Below are 20,653 nucleotides of genomic sequence, written 5' to 3'. Positions count from 1 at the left end.
ACATAATGCATCCGGCCCAGCTATCGCCGGCGGAGGCATACAAATAATCAATGTTGGCATGGCAAGACTGGAAAGCAGTCTGCAGCAGTCACAATATAAAGGGATTCCAGTGAATTCTCTGGCCTTGGTAAAGATTCTGCTCTACACAGTAATTACTTCACAGGGCTGTGGTGTGCAAATGAGGCGTGCCACATACAAAGCACACAAGCCTACCAAAAGGCCACCCACGCACACTTATTTCACACTATCGTCTCAGACAGTACTGCTTGTTCCCACTGAAGAACACGACTTTCACACATTTTAAACATCTTGGCTAGTTACTCGCTACACTGCCAGTAACAAGGTTGGATTTTTTTTTTCTTTAAATTTCCACATTTTAGAATAACAGAAAAGACATCAAAACTATGAAATAACACAAATGGAATTATGCAGTGACAAAACAAATCTTCCTTTTGCAATCCCCTAATTATTAAGTATTTACCTGGTAAATTTATGGTAAATTATAGGTAAATGAGTAGGTAAATACAGAGAAACTACAGCTGAAATGATAAGAAAATTACCCATCAATACAACTAATAATAACTACTGGTAATCTAATTTAGAACATACTGAGGAAACAAAATCCATTGAGTTTGTTTCTGTTGCAATTAGTGTGAGGTTGAGCCACTTGTTTAGTTTGTTTTTAGTTTTGTCTTGGGACACAAGACAAATTTCGGACTAAAGTGAAATCTACTGAAAAGGGAATAACAGTTACAAGGGATATGGTATGAGCCTGGTAATAGCATACCGGTACCTACTTATTTACCAGCGGTATCTTAATTACACAATAATATGCTATAATTGACCTACAGTATTTACTGGGTATTACATGTAGTAATTAGGGACTGTAAAAGGAAGCGTTATCTGTTAGATTCTTTAAAGTAGCTGCCCTTTGCATTGATGGAAAGGCAAAGGCTTTGGAAAGAAATGCATGCATAGGCATACATTTCACTATTTATATTTGTCTAAGAAACAAATTTCTACCGAATAGGAAATAGATACACTAAATTACAAAGGGGGACGTTTTTCCAGTCACAATGATGCGATCAGACGAGCTCACCAGTGAGACTAGGATGAGGACCAGTGTTGGGCAAGTTACTTTCAAAATGTAATATACTACATATTACTAGTTACTTTCATTTGAAAGTAATAAGTTACTTTACAATATTACTGTCTGTGTAGAGTAACTCGTTACTTATTACACTACTTTTGCATTACTTTTACAAAAATAACTGCAGCAGCAGAATGACATCGCTGCCCCGGAACCATCCCGAAAAATAATTTCAACCGCCTTGAAGTCAGTCCAAAATTCTAAATGTTATTGTCATCTATAGTGGTTATTTGCATAAAAACACACCGTTTAATTAGGAAATTATTGTATCTTTTTTAAAATATGTGCTTTGATTTTAAAAAAAAACTCAATTTGTAACTTGAGTTACTTGACAAAGTAACTGGTATAATATTACTGAAATCCTGAAGTAATAAGTTATATTACTGAGTTACTGTTAAAAGTAATATATTACATGTAATATGTTACTTTTATAATGAGTTACCCCCAACATTGATGAGGACTGTGCATGAACTCTGCCCTCAGAAACGGTGACTTCACACTGTGGGCGATACCATGTGACGGGGGGTAACCCGACCGATTGGTGACCCCGCTTCATTTTCAGGAGACTAGAATGCAGTGAGCTGCTCAAGCGGAACATATGGAGGTGCAAAAGAGAGGGAATCACGGAACATTATCCGCCCAATTACACAATGAGAAGAGCTGGTAGTATCTACTGCACGTAATGTTCAGAGCCGTCCTCCTAGTCCTAATCAGACCCGCTCAGCCTCCCCGCCTGCAGGGATCACAGCCCGGGACAGTCTGAGGCAGAGACAAAACAGCTCGTAAATGTGTGCGTCACAAAAAAGTATATAGAGTGAAAAATGTCTGTCTCATGTCCAAAGACGAACAACCTGCTTCGTGTCCTATTGAGGCAAGCGGAGCAGATGCTCTGCATATGATGCGTTTTTTTCCTGTGGTATCAAGAGACAAGATGCTTTCATGGTTAACCAAAGTCCAGAGGAGTTTGATGGGGAGGAGGAGAATGTATTCAAAGCATTGTATTGGAAGTGTAAACACACCAACATTTTGCACATCAGCTTCTCATCTTTCTCAGCAGTCAGGATTTGACTATGAAACATACTGTACTCTGCCTCCAGCCTGCATGGCCTTAGTAGCACATGTTGAAAAAGACTACAATTTGTCTGTGTCTGCACAGAAATTGGGGTAATTGTATTTTAGGTTACATTTTGTTTTGGTATTAAGGAGCCTTCATAATGTGATTATTGAATGACATTAAACAATGCATTTTTCAATTGTAAAACCTTGAATTATTTTCTGCTGGTATTGCTGCATTCATTCTTTGACTAACTCCACTGTCCAGACATTGTTAACAAACAAAAAGGTATTAACTTAATTTATATGAATCTCTGTTATGAATTAATTTGGTGCTGTTTGAAATACATAAACAAATATATATATTATTTTGTTCTTGTATGCAAATGTTCAAACGTATGTCTCGGTAGAAAACATTAAATGCCATTTTAATAAAACTAGGCATCTCGCGTGCTAGGCGCACTCAATTCCTAGGCTCGCCCGTCCTGCAGCTCATTGAGCTGGCCCTGCAGCTCACATACGCCACTCGGCCGCTATGCGGCCTCACCCGCAGCTCAATGTCTCCCTCTCTGTCTCCCCCTCTCTCTCCCTGTCTCTCTCCCTCTCCTCCTCTCCCCAGTCTCTCTCCCTCTCCTCTCTCTCCCTCTCCCTCAGTCTCTCTTGTGAGCCTCAGACTGATGACATGACATCATCACTGATGTCATCATCAGTGACATCATCACTGAACTATAGCCTCAGCCTTAGGGCAATCAGCCATAGGACATCACTGATGATATCATCACTGGGACTTTAGCTCCCTTTTATATAATAGCGGACCCGTGGAGACCCCCCTGTGAGTTAAGCCTAATTTATACTTATTGGAAAGTGTCGCTCAACACATGGTCGCCGACAATAAATAAAGTGTCGCTCATGTTGCTGCATTTATGCTTCTCTCCTCTGCTCAACGGTCACGTGACACTCGAACGCTATAGACAGAGAACTAGTGCAGACAGCCAAGAGAGGGAATGCTGTCAGTGAAAGCACGTCGGAGGCAAGATGTAATGACAAACAAACACACAACTCACCTCCTCTCTCTCCGTCCTTGTTTGTCACAGTGTTCTTTGTGATTTTCACGAAGTCATAGATCAAGGACATACTGATAAAAATAGCGGGGACACGTTCATTCATTTAATTTCAGCGAAAACCAAAACAAGGAAGTCAAGCGCGTGCCGTCTATATAGCCAATCATACTTGCGCGACACTGTGACGTCAGCGACACTAGAAATTTCACTAGGTAGCAGACACCTCTCACCGACACTTGAAAGTGTCGACTCAAGTCCTCATTTCTGTCGGCGCCGGTTTCAAAAATGTCAACAGACAAAGCATAAATTGGGCTTTAGGCCCCCCTTGTTCTGGAACATGACATCATCACTGATGACATCATCACCGATGACATCACTGATGACATCATCACTGAACTAATTAGCCTCAGCCAGGAAGAATGACATCACTGATGACATCACCACTGACATAACTGATGACATAACATCATTAGGTAATTAGGGAAATCACCTAATTAAAAAATCCGGCTCCGTCAGGTCACCCGCACAGGTGCTCTTTACAACCCCTGAAAGTTTCAGCCCGATTGCACGTAAAACGGCACTGTTTTTTTTGGTACATATTTGCTTTTCATTCTATCGGGCTGAAACTTTCAGGGGGTGTAAAGGGCAGTAGTGCGGGTGACCTGAGCCGGAACTTTTAATTAGGTGATTGCCCTAATTACCCATGTCACCAGTGATGTCATCAATGATGTCATACCATCACTGATGATGTCATCAGTGATGTCATACATAGGCATTGATGAATCAGTGACACACAGACACACACGAGAGAGACTGATGGAGAGGGGGAGAGAGTCTGAGGGAGATGGAGAGAGAGGAGAAGGAGAGAGACTGAGGGAGAAAGAGGGAGACATTGCGTGTGCTGCCAATAGGGCAGGTGAGGCCACGCAGCAGCCAAGCTGTGGGCGAGGCCGCGCAGCGGCAGAGCTGCGTATGCGAGCTGCAGGGTGGGCGAGGTGGGGCAGCGCCCGAGTTAGCGAGCTCGCGTAGCAGGCAAGCCTAGGAATCGAGCGCGCATAGCGCGATAGTACAATAAAATAGGGTTATTTTTTACTGTCAGTGGAACAGCTCCAAAGGACATAATTTCTTATCAGTCTTGTTTCTGTAGTTTCCAGCTGTGGGACAAATTTGTCAATGTACAGAAATCTTATCCTATCTGACATTGTTTCAAGGTGGATTTTCACTTCAATTTCCTTTGCCAGTCATCAAAAAGAGCATCTCTTTACACACAGCCAGTAATGTGCTGCAAAACCACTTATAAAAGGTTTGTTACTGGCAGGTAATAATGACAGCCAACTTGAATGTAGGGAAACTGATGACAGCATTTAGTTTAAATGTTATAATAGGTGTAATAGGTGTGATGGATAACACCTCTTTTGTTACATTTGCATCAAAGATTAATTGAAGAAATGTGAATAGTTGAAATGTGCCGTGGTCTGTTTTATCTCATACTGGGACGTTTGCGTAGCCCTGTTTGAAGCTAAGGCATTACCCCAGCACTTAAAATGTGGTAAATGTGGTTTAGTGAGGGCTGAACTACTTTGACAATGACCAATAAAATACTTTGAGACAGTTCAGAATTGTATTGTGAGTTTTTTTTTTTGGTTAACCCTATGCATGAGAGATAGTCCTGGTGGCGCAGAGGGCAAAGGTCACAATGAACTCTTAACAGTACAGCTCTCAACTTCCCTGTCTCTCTCCACTGTACAGCAGATAAGCCATAAAAGTGATATAATAAAAAATGTGTATCAGGGGTGATGGATGACAGATGTTACAGTGTGAGCTAGGCCTAATCCGACAATACATTTTAGGGGAATATATAGGCTACAAATAGGCCTATTACAAATCCCAAAGCATGCATTTAATATACTGTAGGTCAAACAATAAAACAGAAAATGGAATCACACCAGCCGTGACGTCACACGCAACTTAAAATGAATGTGGGCCAGAAAGTGGGGAGGCCAATGTGGGGGGGGGGGGATGGCCCCCTTGCTTGGCTCCCCCCCATTTTCAAACTCAGCCTTAATTTTTATGTCAACTCCACACCTTGCATGGTTTTGATGCTATTGCATTCGCAAAATCTGTCTACAGATGTATAAACACCTGGCAAAGTTCTCAAACCCTCTTCTGTGGTAGTTTCCGCTACAATAGGTGTCACCAGGACCACATTTTGCTATGGTGACACGCACGCACGCACACACACACACACACACACACACACACACACACACACACACACACACACACACACACACACACACACACACACACACACAGACACACACACACACACACACACACACACACACACACACACACACACACACACACACAGAGAGACTCTCGTAAGGTGAAAACAATACCAGCCAACAGTGTCGCAGCTGGTAATGAACTAGAGGAGGGGGGTCACTATCTCACTAGGCTATTGTGTATCACGGACACACTATAAGGCCCTATAGGAATATTATAGTAACTTTTCTCTATGGGCCCCAGCACCAAACTTGGCCAACTCTTTTAATTTACGTTTTTGTATATTTTGTATGTATGAATGCCATGTGATATTCACTTATAATTTGATATACTGTATATGTAGGCGTAACATCGAAGACACACGGATGATTGTGCCGGAGAGACAGAGAAGAGATAAGAAGTTCAAAACATTTTTAAGGGGCACCCCTAAAAGAAGATTCACTATTTCTTTTTATATTTATTATTTATGGAAGGTGGGGAATGCATAATCAACTGTGTCCTACCGATCTCTCAGCCTAAAACTTTGATGAGTGAATAACGGAGTCGGGGTCATCTGGAAGCCATTTCTACTTGTGCTTTCTCCCTCGTCTCTTTTTAATCTCTTAGCACGCCGCGCGCCCCCCCTCCCTCCCTCCCCCCCCCCCCGCCCCCCTCCCGCTCCCCGGGGAGGCCGGGGTTCAGTGACCGAGCTCCACGCACGCCAGGCCGGCATGGCACGCAAAGCTCATCCCCGCTCCGTTCCAACCTAGCACGCAAAAACTCAACGGGATCAGAAACAAATATCCCTATACTGTACATAATACATGGTTCCTGTCCTGGGTGCCACATTAAGTGAGGATATATCACGCACACAGCAGTCTGCACACATGGTTAACACAACACACGCACACATGGGAGCCTGTCATTTGGTTGCAGTAACTCCAGGTAATTTGGCATTCAGGACCAGGATCCAAATCCAGAGATGGGAAGGGAAACAGCAATGAGTCGACTGAGATAAAGAAGAATAAAAGAAGATAAACCTTCTAAGACAGGTCTTAATTCATATGTGTGTGTCTGGATAATATATCTTGGAGCAAAACTCTATCTCAGAACCCTGGATAATGTTTACATGAATATCTGCCACCTGGTGGAGTCTTTCATCTAAACTAAGTACGTTGCAGTATCAGCAGCGTTTTATGAGGTACGGTTAGTGTGTGTGACCCCGGGGGCAATCAAGCCCCTTACCGACCGCGTTAGTGCCATGCTCGACACACTGAGCTACAGGACCACATGAAAGTGCAGCACATGTAAGGTAATATTGTGCTAAAGGTTAAAATCATAGTTTTGGAAAAGGTCTAAATCCTCATTTTCACGGTGTAACCAAGGACATCAAATCATTCCAGGAAAGCATTCTCCAAAAATAGTTCTCTCCTCTCATGCGGGCTGTTTGATATTACGTCCAGCCACATCATTTTCGGTCACAGTGGGTCTAACATCTTTATCAATGCTGAATAGGCTCTTTCGAACGCCATTTACCTTCCCTTATCCCGACTCAAAACGGACACAGGACATTGGAACTGTTGTAGTATGGGTCTATACTGACCCCACGTTGGAACTGTTGTATGTATGGGTCTATACTGACCCCATGTCAGGTTATACCAGCGGCTACTGTTCTAGTGGTCGTGGACTCCTTTCGTTGTGAGAAACAGCCTTTAAATGTGGGGTCAGGTGAAGTTCAGGATGAGTGAAGCCGTGGACATTTGGCAGAAGGCTTTTTTTGGCAAGCAAACAAACAAGAAATTGAAGTCTCAATAATTCAAGAGTTTTCCCCCCTCTCTCTCTCTACACTTCACTTGGACCTCCATAGAGGGTCTTCATCAGGCTGGAGGAGGTGGGACCTCCATAGAGGGTCTTCATCAGGCTGGAGGAGGTGGGACCTCCATAGAGGGTCTTCATCAGGCTGGAGGAGGTGGGATGTGTGTGATATAAACTGACTGAATAGTCGAAAGACATTGCAAACTTGTCCTCCTGAAGGCCAAAGTCATTTTGAAGCTCGCTAGATATTTGTATGATAATAATGGAAAATTGCGTCCACACCTTGATTATGATTATTTTGAAACATCTTTAAAACCAGAAAAATTCCCCAGCGGTGCTTTATATTAGAGAGAGAAAAAAACCAACATGTTAAGGGATTCTCTTATTTTGTTATTTTGGAACTGGCATTGTTCTTCACTTACAACAAAGGCTTCCACAAACTGGATTCGACTCCATTTCACATTTTACCATAATCTACACCATGTGAAGAGCTGACCAGTAAGCCTGGAGAGCTGAACTCAATAGCTAGGGTTGAAAGTGATATTAACTTTTTGTGCGTATGGCGTGACAATGCCGCGTGCTTCTACCACTTTAGCTGCCAGTCAAGATGGTATCATCCTGTTGAAGTGAATGGTGCCTATTCCCTGCTTTTCTTCTTTTTTCCCCAATTTATGCAACAATCAAAGCAGAAACAATTTTTCGAAGTGTCTCTCTGTCCTCATATTGCAGTCTGGCCGGGAAGAATGCTCTCATTGCAAACATCACCATCACAAACTAGCAATGTCCGGTGGTTACCTCGCTGCATGGCTGGGATGGCGCTGGCCCAGGGGATGTTTTGGTTGGTCTGTTTACTGGTTTGTCTGGGTTGTTTTTGGCCGCAGCGTTTTCAATCTTGGCTCACCTTTGTTCTCTCAAAAGCCTAATCTACTGAAACTAAAATTCCTGCATTCCCCCTCCGCTCTTCCCCTTTCCCTAAGTCCCACCAGCTCCCCAACTGCCTGTTGGACCCCTGGCTTTCCTCTCCTGGCTGCCCCCCCCCCCCCCTCCTCCTCCCCTTCTCCTTCCTCCCTGTCGGTGCTGTGCGTGACAGTAGCTCACTGAGAAGTGGAAATGAGACTAGTAAACAATGATTAGCTCCAGAGCCGGGGCAGCCCTGGTCTGCCATTGGTCCTGTCTCCGCACAGCGCGCGCCCACCCGCCAGCACATTACATGCAGTGGCATACAGACCCCCCCCCCACCCACACACACACACACACACACACACACTCAACTACCCCCCTCAGCCAGAGTCAGCGCGGGGTCAGGGCCAACCTTTCACAGCCAGGTTACAAGGGATAATCACAGGCAAACACAGCAGCCACACGCAAAACGCACACACAACCCCCCCCCCCCCCCCCTCCCTAACACACACACGCACGCACGCACACAAACACACACATACACACACACTCCCTCCTCTCCTCCTCCTCAGCCACAAACCTGGCTCTAATTAACGTGATGGGGATGCGAGTGGCCACATGTGTATGAGGAGCAGACTCATAGCAGAGGGGCGGGGGTGCCTAGGGTGTCGTGTTGCACCCAGAAAAGGATTCCCCTATAGGAGAAGAAGGGAGAAGAAGCAGTCATCCCCGGTGCAGCAGCGTATTGGAAGACATTGCTATGTCTCTGGTTAACCGAGGATTCATTCTGGAGGCTTTGGTGCTCAGCCACACCGCATTTCTCAAGACAAACAGCTCTTAGGCAGCGCTCTGAACCAGCAAAACTCTCAACATGTGTAAAAGGCTGTTTTGGGACCATTGTTGTTAAAGAATAGTCTATTAAACAGATAATGCAGCTTCACCCAAGTTACTTTTTCCAACACTCAGGCACTCTGTCCCTCTCATTACCTTCAGGCCTATTATGTTAAAACCCAAATCCTCATACGTACATTTTTGGTTGTGAATGTGTGGTTTTCAGGCTACTGGTGGTAATGTCAATAGAGCAGGTTAGTGAAAGGCTTTCTATCAAATCTATTGAAGCAGTGAATATTTGCTCAAGGGTTGTGGAAATTAAGCTTCTTCAATAATTAACCAATTAAACATTATGGCTAAATATACAGATGGCGGTGGCATGGTTAATGGTCCACTTGATAAATGAGATGCACTTTACCTGACTTTTAGCTGGACTGAATTTACTGATAAAATTGGATTGAATTCTCCTTCTCATTTGGCTTATTACACCATCAAAAATAGTTCTCTCCACCCTAAGCGTCAGACGTATTCCCTTCCATGTTTTGCTAATTTATGAAACATATGATACGAATAAATGTGTATGCCTAATGTGAATGTTTTATGGATCTTTACATTTCAGCATTTTTAACAATTCCTTCATGGAAAGTTAATGTCTAATATCTACTGTGGAGGAAGCGGGGGGGGGGGGGGGGGGGGGGGGGGCAATTAGATATAATTTTCAACAACCCATCTGGATCCTCTCCAGTTCCCCAGCCTATAGCCTTCTCCTCTCCAGCCTATAGCCTTCTCCTCTCCAGCCTATAGCCTTCTCCTCTCCAGCCTATAGCCTTCTCCTCTCCAGCCTATAGCCTTCTCCTCTCCAGCCTATAGCCTTCTCCTCTCCAGCCTATAGCCTTCTCCTCTCCTGCCTATAGCCTTCTCCTCTCCAGCCTATAGCCTTCTCCTCTCCAGCCTATAGCCTTCTCCTCTCCAGCCTATAGCCTTCTCCTCTCCAGCCTATAGCCTTCTCCTCTCCAGCCTATAGCCTTCTCCTCTCCAGCCTATAGCCTTCTCCTCTCCTGCATGCTGATGAGTGACTGTGCCTGTGTGGCAAAGTTTCTGTCCCTCTGACTTAGTGCCACCGCACTTCGGAAATGTTTTAGTACCTTCAATTAGGGTCATTACCTCCCTGCAAAAATAAACTTCACAGTTGGTGGGAAAACAAGAAACACAAATCTTGTCTTTGGCACAGAGGAGGAAAATGTTTCGCCTTTGGGAGTTGAAATCAGTCTTTGAACTCAACATTTAATAGAAGTGTGAATATGAAAAGGAAAACTTATGGTGCAGTGTGCAACTGTATTTTTCTCTATCTACATGTATCTATCCATCCATCCACCCACCCACCCACCCACCTACCTATCGTCTATCTATCTATGTATGTATGTATGTATGTATGTATGTATGTATGTATGTATGTATGTATGTATCTGTCTGTCTGTCTGTCTGTCTGTCTGTCTGTCTGTCTGTCGGCCTGTCTGTCTGTCTGCCTGCCTGCCTGTCTGTCTGTCTGACTGCCTGTCTGTCTGTCTGTCTGTCTGTCTGAGATGGAATTTATGAACAGTGTGGAAGGAATCCAGCCGAAAACGGTGGACTCATATTTACCAAGACTTTGTAACCATTAAAATAAGGAACATTATATATGAGTCATTGTTGTGTGGATTTAATGTAACCTCAAATGTAGCTTTGCGTGTGATCACTTAAGGACATGACTGAGGAGTGTGGCTAAAGCAGAGGAGAAGGGCACCTGAAGTCTGCTGTCATGCAAACGCAATTTGGGTTTTGTGAAAACTGGAAGACATTCTGTAGCTGTAGCGCTATAGCACTCTCAAATTCAAGTAAATATTTGATGGGTTGTGCACGCTGAATTATTGTGCTTCCTTTTTGTTGTATGAGCACTCAGCTCAAATTAGTCTGCTGGCTTCAGAAGTCTGCAGATGATGATTCATTAAAAAAGAAAAGAAAAGAAAAGAAAAGAAAAGCAGCTTCAATTCTAATTTGATATATTCCTACAGGTTTCAATGTCTGGCAGTCTATTAATGAGTTCATGGAATCTTATCATACTTGATTGTTTTTTAATCTCACAATCTTGTATCACATTCACTGATTACAGGATTTTCTCTTGTGATTTTTTAAGTAGCTCAATGATAATTTATAGTTTTGCTGTGATACAGCCTATCCCTCTAAAATGCAGTGTGGCATTGCTATAGGCTACAGTTCTTTTTGTAAGTGTTATATAAATATAGAATATTGTGACAAAGTTAGCCTATAAATCACATGATTTTAGTTTGTCAAAAAGTGCAACGTTTAATAGCAGTCTCAAATGCAGCCAGTTGAAGCGTCAGGGGATTTGGAGTCGGGTAGGCTACATCATGGTGCGCAACTTTCACTCAACTATGTTTCACGTTTGTTTTGAAGCACAGTGAGACATAATGCACATTTCACACAGACTGAGACAGTTTTATGAAAAAGGAACAAAACGACCCGAGTTCAAAGTTCCAGGGTTAGATAGATTTAAAAGGAATCACAGGAAATCCTGGGAATTTAAGGATGACAAGATTGGTTTTGAAGATTATATTGGTGGCAAAAGGTAGGCTATTAAGGCCTTTTTTAAACGTCATGATAGCTATAAATATAACATAGCTATAACGTTTGGCTATAATTGAGTTACTATTGCAGGCTATACAATTTAAATGTAGGCTAGCCCATCGCCTATCTCATCTCTTGAGTTTTGACCAAACGTGCCAACTAACTTTTACGCAGATCAAATACTTTTGTTTTAAACAGCACCTAAATAAATGAACAATTTTACGTTCACGTTACAAAAATGTAATTAGGTCCAAATAGACGTTATTGTAACAAAAACAAACAAATGTGAACTTAATCTGCTGAACAAACCGTAAAACGCTTTCTAGCCAAAGTGCGCCCGCTGAGTCTTCTGCAGCCAACAAGAAACACATACTTTCAAATGCGCAAATACTGCCAGTCTTCCAATTAGTCAAACAAACAGGCTCGACACGTTTATACTGAATCGGTCACCAGTTGCTGCCTGCCTGTCTCCCTGCTGGTGTGGACGGCACTGGCAGGCGTTCACGCTGCATGCTCACAGCGTCCGACATCTCTCACAAGTGCGCGCCTCCAAGTCCGAAAGCAGAGAGATAATATAGTGCAGGTCTGCTGGGCTACCACAATGGGAGGAGTATGGAAGTTATCCTGAGCCCTGCCCACCAACTGCAAACATATAAGACGCTGTAGTGAAGCAAAAGCAGGCACTAAAGCCTTAAATCTTGCTAAAAAGACTGACTAAAGGCAAAAAACCTCTCCTAACTCACTTTTGAATTAATTTCCTCTGAGTTTTGAAATTATAATATGGCATCACTGGCATTTGATTAAGCTTATTTGAAATACTTTTCTCATCTAATATGGATATAGAACAGTATTAGTTTTTCTCTCTCTCAAAAGTTACCATAGAACAGAATTTGCTGGGAAGTGAAGACTTTTTTTTTCTTTCCCTTTTTTGATGAACACATGTGCAGAAAATCTGTCACAATGGCACTGGACAGCGAGTTTGGTGTGAAGGGCAGCAGCATCATCAGGGAATGGAGCGGGCAGGTCCAGCCTGCTCTGGTTGCCTCTTTGGTTTTCCTCTTCTGTCTGGAAGCCTGTCTGTGGGTCAGGAACCTCAGGCTCAAGAGAAGACTGCCAGGACCCTTTGCCTGGCCCGTGGTGGGCAATGCCATGCAGCTGGGCCAAATGCCTCACATCACCTTCGCCAAGCTAGCCAAAAAATATGGTAATGTGTATCAGATACGACTTGGCTGCAATGACATTGTGGTTCTCAATGGAGACAGGGCAATACGTCAGGCTCTGGTGGTGCACAGCACAGAGTTTGCAGGCAGACCAAACTTTGCGTCTTTCCAGTCTGTCTCAGGAGGCAGGAGTATGGTATTTACTAGTTACAGCAAACAGTGGAAAATGCACAGGAAAATTGCACAATCAAGTCTCAGAGCATTTTCCTCTGCAAACAGTCAGACCAAAAAAGTCTTTGAGCAACATGTTATGGCTGAGGCTATGGAACTGGTGCAGATATTTTTGCACCAGAGCACTGATGGACTGTATTTTGATCCCGCTCAAGAATTTACAGTAGCTGCTGCTAATGTGATTTGTGCTCTGTGCTTCGGGAAGCGATACAGTCATGATGACTTGGAGTTCAGGACCCTGTTAAAAAAGCTGGACAAGTTTGGAGAAACAGTAGGAGCTGGCAGCTTGGTGGATGTCATGCCCTGGCTTCAGTCCTTCCCTAATCCAGTGCGCAGCATCTATGAAAACTTCAAAAACCTCAATGAGGAGTTTTTTGCCTTTGTGAAAGATAAAGTGGGGCAACACAGAGAGACGTTCAACCCTGATGTGACACGGGACATGAGTGACGCCATTATCAATGTCATTGAGCACGGGAAGGACAATGGGCTGACCAAAGACTTTGTTGAAGGAACAGTCACAGATCTAGTTGGAGCAGGTCAAGACACAATATCAACCGCTTTGCAATGGATTCTACTGCTGCTGGTCAAACACCCCGACATGCAAGCCAAACTACAGGAACTTATAGACAAAGTTGTGGGCCAAGACAGACTGCCATCCATCGAGGACCGAAGCAGCTTAGCCTACCTGGACGCCTTCATCTATGAGACCATGCGCTTCACCAGCTTCGTCCCTGTCACCATCCCCCACTCCACAACCTCGGATGTCACTATCGAGGGTCTCCACATCCCCAAAGACACAGTGGTCTTCATCAACCAGTGGTCTGTCAACCATGACCCTCTAAAGTGGAAGGACCCACATGTCTTCAACCCCTCCCGCTTCCTCGATGAAAACGGGGCCCTCGATAAAGACATAACCAGCAGTGTGATGATCTTTTCGACAGGTAAAAGGCGATGCATCGGTGACCAGCTTGCCAAAGTGGAAGTCTTCTTATTTACAGCAGTGATGCTGCACCAGTGTAGCTTTGAGGGAAACCCCTCGGAGCCCCTCACTCTTGACTGTTCCTATGGGCTCACGCTCAAGCCTCTCCAATGCAGTATCAGTGCCAAGCTCAGGGGCAAGCTGCTTGGCTTGGTCTCCCCAGCATGAACACCTTCTCCCAATACTGTGACTCAAGGCCAGCAAAGACTAATCACTTCCCCACCAATGACATTTAACAGTGAGTATCAGTAAAACTGCACTAAAAGCTGTTGTTGTAACTTTTTTCATATTTAATATTTAATGAACATCAAAACACAGTCTATTATGTTTGAAATGTTGTTGATGCAGGGTTGAGAATATAAAAAAATATGTATGAATATGAAATAAATGTTAGCTATAGCTAGAATTCAACAAGGCCAAATTAAAAGCTTGTGGACTGTTGGAATCAATGAAGATACTATTCAATTTCTGGTTCACAAAATACTCTATACTTGATAAAATTTTGTACATAAGTATAATTGTTGCATTCTGAGTTGTGTGCTTATTTTATATCCACTATTCAGCATGTACATTTATGACATGTGCAGGAAATAGCAATATCCCTGAAATGCCAATACAAACCAATATAACTTGTGAATATACTTGTGAATGTTATGATGTCACTTGAATGCGTATTTTTCTTTCTTCAGTGTAATGGTGTAAGAATATATTTAGCCGTTGCCACATAAAACAGTTATAAAGTATTTTTATAGTTACATTATTTCAGGTATGAATCATTTTAAAGAAATGTAATCCATTTCACTATCTACTGTACTCAAAGCATATGAACAAATATATTGATGGAAGGAAACAAAAAAATGCTGGGGTGGTTGAGAGGCCGGGAAACGAGGAGGAAGTCTTTCATCAAGTAAAGTCTCTCCAACAACGTTCCAAAGACTTAAGATGAAGGAGAGATCTCACAGGAGTCTGGAAGTACACAGGGTTGACTGTGTTGGTGAAAGCATGGACCATGAACACGTTACTAACCTTGTTATAGCCAGGGTTCTGTTTTACTGTATAAGCAGTGCAGCTACAAATCTATCATACACACAAAGTCTCACCAGTAAAACCAGTACAAAAGTGCAGCACAAATAAATCTTTCTCACTTTTCTCTCACAAGACATTCTCATAAACTTGTTTGTTTACGAAGCAAGATTTTCAAAGCTACATGGATGTCACTTCACACCTCTAAATAAGAGTCTGCATTCAGGAATCGGCTTTGTGATGTCCTAAAGATGTGATGTGTCTCTCTCAAGGCAACAAACTCAACTACAAAGGCATTGAATGTTCAGGCAAAGATTCATCATATGGAATATGTTGTTATTAGATTGTTTGCTCTATATGGTTGGAAAAATAAGCTATATCTGAAATGAATAAAGTGAACTGTCAATGGTCAGTAATAACTCAAGTCTGGGTCTCTGAGTTTGTGTTATGTTTCAGTAGCATTTGTCTTCATATCAATTACACTACACCAGACAAGCATCGTTTATTAGTTTAATTTAAAGAGCCTCAAACCAATATATCATGCAACAAGATAGTTACAGCGTGTTACATTACAAATGCAAAAATGATTTAACAACAAAGAAGATAAGTCATGTTTTTGTGGTAGGATGAACCACTAAAGATATCCATGGCACTGTAATGTGGTCATCAAGAACCAAAGTAGTCTTGAAGCACTTTTTCAGTGACAAAGGTTGGGGTTAGGATTAAGGTTGGAGTTAGGGTTAGCTCAAATCTGATGAGCCCTTAACCTGCTAAAGTGCCCGAGGTTCTCTAGGTACAATGCAAAACTGATTACTCAGTCTTAACTGCCTTATTTACCCATTGTCAGAACAGTCAGATATGTGCCAACTGTCTGACATCTGCTTGGGGCTGGCAACATGGTCCTTAAAATGTCTATTTCTGTTCATCATCATTACTCATTGTTATATAAATAGAAAGTTCTATAATACTGGGATTGTGGCTGAACATCACTGAAACCCACGCTGACAGGCCTTTTTTTTTTTAGTTCTTTGTTTCATTGCACAAACAGCCATATAAGATTTATTGTTGGAGTACTCTGTTCTGAATTCAGTTTAAAACTATTTTGATACAGCCACAACCCTAACAGCTACATTATCTCAGGGACTTTGTTTAAAGGTCTATTATGCCATAACTCTGTATATAGGCTATATATTTTATGGAGCATAATAAAATGTGCTTTTTGCATCTGTTTAGTCTCCTGATCTGAGCTTTCATGGTCATAGCTCAGAGCCTCTTCCTATATGATTATAATTAACAGCTTGACTGAAAATAACAGACACAAAATCATGTTTAAAATAACAATGGGAAATTGTATAGGAAAGTTTGAATAGTAAATTATATATTTTTTATATTTAAAGCTATCTTATCCCATATAGTGTCACTTTCATACAATAAGGTAAATATAGCAAGACAATGTATGACTCCATTATATGGTACCCATCTCATTTAAATTCAGATCAGACCGTTAAAGTGCATGTTTGTTTGTTTTTTCAAATTTGTACTGATTTATACTTGATATTTATTGACAAATAACCTTTAGGCCTCTCTGTCATATTCTTTGGCAACAAAACTCAAAATCTCTACTTTTTGGCAACAGGGCCTATTAAGTAGCTGCTCTCCTCCTCTCCCCATTTTCCTACAACGGACACAGCTGGAAGGAGGCCTGAGTAGGAATACATGTGGGACTCTAGGGTCTCCAGGCTGTGTTCATAATGGGAGGGGAGAGATAATAAAAAACCTGAGTTGCTGACCCCTCCCACCATAGAGATACTTATAAGCAGGGGTGTTAAGGCTTGAATCTACATTCTTCTAAAGTGGTCATCTGAAGACGCGCCGCACCACCGCTATCCACTCAACCTGACCCAGTCCCCTTCACTAGATAGTGGAGGAGGGGTGAGACAGCGTGTCAGACGTGCTTGAAGTCTTAGGGCGTGGATTGATTTAGTCAGAGTCTGATTATAACGACTAGAAAACACACAGAATTTGCAATTGAATGTATATAGAGGAACCACTTGAAACGCTCTCTTCGCAGGAATAGTTACTGTAAGGTCAAGTGAAAATTGTCTTTCGATTGGACACGGTGGATCACAGAACAACTACAGGATAACACAATGACACAAGTGGACAGCGAGTTTGGTGTGAAGGGCAGCAGCATCATCAGGGAATGGAGCGGGCAGGTCCAGCCTGCTCTGGTTGCCTCTTTGGTTTTCCTCTTCTGTCTGGAAGCCTGTCTGTGGGTCAGGAACCTCAGGCTCAAGAGAAGACTGCCAGGACCCTTTGCCTGGCCCGTGGTGGGCAATGCCATGCAGCTGGGCCAAATGCCTCACATCACCTTCGCCAAGCTGGCCAAAAAATATGGTAATGTGTATCAGATACGACTTGGCTGCAGTGATATTGTGGTTCTCAATGGAGACAGGGCAATACGTCAGGCTCTGGTGGTGCACAGCACAGAGTTTGCAGGCAGACCAAACTTTGTGTCTTTCCAGTCTGTCGCAGGAGGAAACAGCATGAGTTTTACTAATTACAGCAAACAGTGGAAGATGCACAGGAAAATTGCTCAATCAACAATCAGAGCCTTCTCATCTGCCAACAGTCAGACCAAAAAAGCTTTTGAGCAGCACATTGTAGCTGAAGCCACAGAACTCGTTGAGTTTTTCCTGAAACTCAGTGCTCAGAGCCAGTATTTCAACCCCGCTCGTGAGCTGACAGTAGCTGCGGCTAATGTGATTTGTGCCTTATGCTTTGGAAAACGTTATGGACGTGACGATGTTGAGTTTAGAGCCTTGTTAGTGAGGGTGGAGAAGTTTGGAGAGACAGTAGGGGCTGGCAGCTTGGTGGACGTCATGCCCTGGCTTCAATCTTTCCCCAACCCGGTCCGCAATATGTTCAAGAACTTCAAAGAGCTGAATCAAGAATTCACTTGCTTTGTAAGGAGCAAGGTGGAGGAGCACAGAGAGACCTTTGATCCAGAGGTAACCCGGGACATGAGTGATGCCATCATTGGGGTGATTGACAAGGCTGACAGTGACATTGGACTGACCGAAGCGCACACAGAGGGCACTGTGGCAGATCTGATTGGCGCAGGTCTGGACACCGTTTCCACTTGCCTTCACTGGATTCTCCTTCTGCTGGCAAAACACCCCGAGATCCAAACCAAACTCCAGGAACTTCTTGATAAAGTGGTGGGGCGTGACAGACTGCCATCTGTCGAGGACAGAAGCAGCTTGGCCTACCTGGACGCCTTCATCTATGAGACCATGCGCTTCACCAGCTTCGTCCCTTTCACCATCCCCCACTCCACAACCTCGGATGTCACTATCGAGGGTCTCCACATCCCCAAAGACACAGTGGTCTTCATTAACCAGTGGTCCATCAACCATGACCCTCTAAAGTGGAAGGACCCACATGTCTTCGACCCCTCACGCTTCCTTGATGAAAATGGCTCCATAAACAAGGATCTTACAAGCAATGTGATGATCTTCTCAGCGGGGAAGAGGCGCTGTATTGGGGACCAGATTGCCAAAGTAGAGGTCTTTTTGTTCTTTGCGATTCTACTCCACCAATGTAGCTTTGAGAAGAATCCCAATCAGGACCTGTCTTTAAACTGTTCCTACGGCTTAACACTGAAGCCTTTAGACTACAAGATCTCTGCCAAACTCAGAGGAGAATTACTTAACAGTCCATAAAAAGCCTTTTGATTTCTGCTGTATGTTCTCCCACTAAAGAACAGCAATGCACTATAAGGTATGTGTCCCAAAGTAAATAATATGTAATAAGCTCTCTTATTCCTCTTGGAAATACGTTTGAATTTGTGCTCAATTATGATCAAATGATAAGCGTTCTGACTTCTGCTGACATTTGAAATTTTGACCAAACTTTAAGTCACTGGTTTGTAATTTCACTCGGTCCCAAAATATCTGGCAGTTCATGCATAAAAAGTAAATTCCCTATATGAAGAAATTGAAAGCATGTGAGTCATAACTGAACTGTTCTGAGCAATTCTATTCTGAAACTCTGAACTCTGAAAGTGCTGTCACAAAAGAATTTGATGAGCTCAATAAGTGACTGAGAAAACCCAAATATATCAGTAGAGACTGTGCCACATTATCTAAGAAATAAAAAATATAGCAAAAGCTGTGATGTGGTGGCCCAAAACCACAGTTCATAATAAAACTTAACTATGTATTGTTATTTATATGAGGATATTTAGTTTAGTCATCCCAAATTGGAATATAAACTGGTGGTCACAAATACATTTCACTGTGTTTTTTTGTTTTGTTTTGTTTGTTTGTTTTTCTTCACTGATGGGGAGGAATCACGTGCTAGCTGTTTGGTCCACATTGAATAATATGAACAATTATTTATCCTACCACTCATTTATGTGTGTATGTATTGAATATTTTTGTGTCTAAAATTAATTCAAATACAGGGTGCAATTCATCTAAATCAATGTACTCTTAATCATGTATGGTGATATTTCTGTATATGTTCATATGTTCAGATCGATGTTGTTTCAAACATAATTCAATTATCAGTTGTACCGTATTATTTCCTTAGTACATTTCATACATCATTGTACAACCTGCTTTATGAGGCATGCCATATTGTCTAAAATGATAAGTTGTATACAATAGCTACAAAATGTTTGCTAATAAAAGTGAGCCTTGTACATGGCAATATAGTATGTACTGTACATTTTGACTGAGGCACTTGGATGTACAATAAACATTTATACTGATTTATCTATGGGATGTATCAGTCTGGGCAGCCCAGTGGTAAGAATCCCAGAGGCCAGTGGCGTTAAAGAGATAATAATAGACCCTGATGTTTGATCTGTGTGTCATTGTGAAAGATTAATATGGGTTATAGGCCCCGCCCTGCATGCTCCTCTACTCCGCCCCTACAGGGCCATGCAGACACTGACACTCCACATCAGTGGGAGGAAACAGTCAGCAGCCACAAATCACTCAGAAATATTTCACGTGGGTCACTCTGTCTGTACCTTTGACTCCTCTCTTTTTATTTCTTAACACATACGTCCAGATTCAGCAGGGTCAGTATGGCCTGTCATCCATCTCATTGACATCATTACAACTAATGAAGGCCGTCAGAGCCAAGAGTCTTAAGAGTAGAAAATAAAAATAATTATTAGAAATATGAAACATGAACGTTTTGGCATTAGACTCAATATTAGTCCGGAGCCTGCACACTCAGTGCCACAGGCTTTTATTGACAATCATGTGGGATTTCTTCCTGTTCCAAGAAATAGTCGAACAATCCAACTAAATGTCTCCATGCTGGCCGAGGTGATAACACCTTCCATTCTCCTCTTAGATGAAAACACAGACAACACACTATACTTCACACTTATCCTTATTGTAAGTATAAATACTATTTGAAGTGTGGCTTAGCAGTTTATAGTTTCCATCCCTGCTCTTCCTTTTATCCCCCTCCCCCCCTTGTTCCTTGGGTATATGTTTAGCCTCTCTGAGCTGCCCTCTGCTGCTGGGCTCCAGGC

At 42.7% G+C, this 20,653-nt stretch overlaps 2 protein-coding genes across 2 annotated transcripts; both read left to right on the top strand.

The window, feature by feature from the left end:
• Window positions 1-12,663: 12,663 nt before the first annotated feature.
• On the top strand, window positions 12,664-15,502 carry cyp1c1 (cytochrome P450, family 1, subfamily C, polypeptide 1; the record flags this gene model as incomplete). Its single annotated transcript, XM_083634178.1, has 1 exon — window positions 12,664-15,502. The coding sequence occupies one exon, from the start codon at window positions 12,664-12,666 to the stop codon at window positions 14,239-14,241; it is 1,578 nt and encodes a 525-aa protein (XP_083490304.1). The 3' UTR covers window positions 14,242-15,502.
• A 1,744-nt stretch (window positions 15,503-17,246) lies between these two features.
• On the top strand, window positions 17,247-18,821 carry cyp1c2 (cytochrome P450, family 1, subfamily C, polypeptide 2; the record flags this gene model as incomplete). Its single annotated transcript, XM_083634179.1, has 1 exon — window positions 17,247-18,821. The coding sequence occupies one exon, from the start codon at window positions 17,247-17,249 to the stop codon at window positions 18,819-18,821; it is 1,575 nt and encodes a 524-aa protein (XP_083490305.1).
• Between the last annotated feature and the right edge of the window lie 1,832 nt (window positions 18,822-20,653).

This window comes from Poromitra crassiceps (assembly GCF_964638095.1).
Source record: "Poromitra crassiceps genome assembly, chromosome: 3".
Taxonomy (NCBI): Eukaryota; Metazoa; Chordata; class Actinopteri; order Beryciformes; family Melamphaidae; genus Poromitra; species Poromitra crassiceps.
The sequence above is the reverse complement of the archived record's forward strand: the minus strand, read 5'-3'. Positions and strand labels throughout refer to the sequence as shown.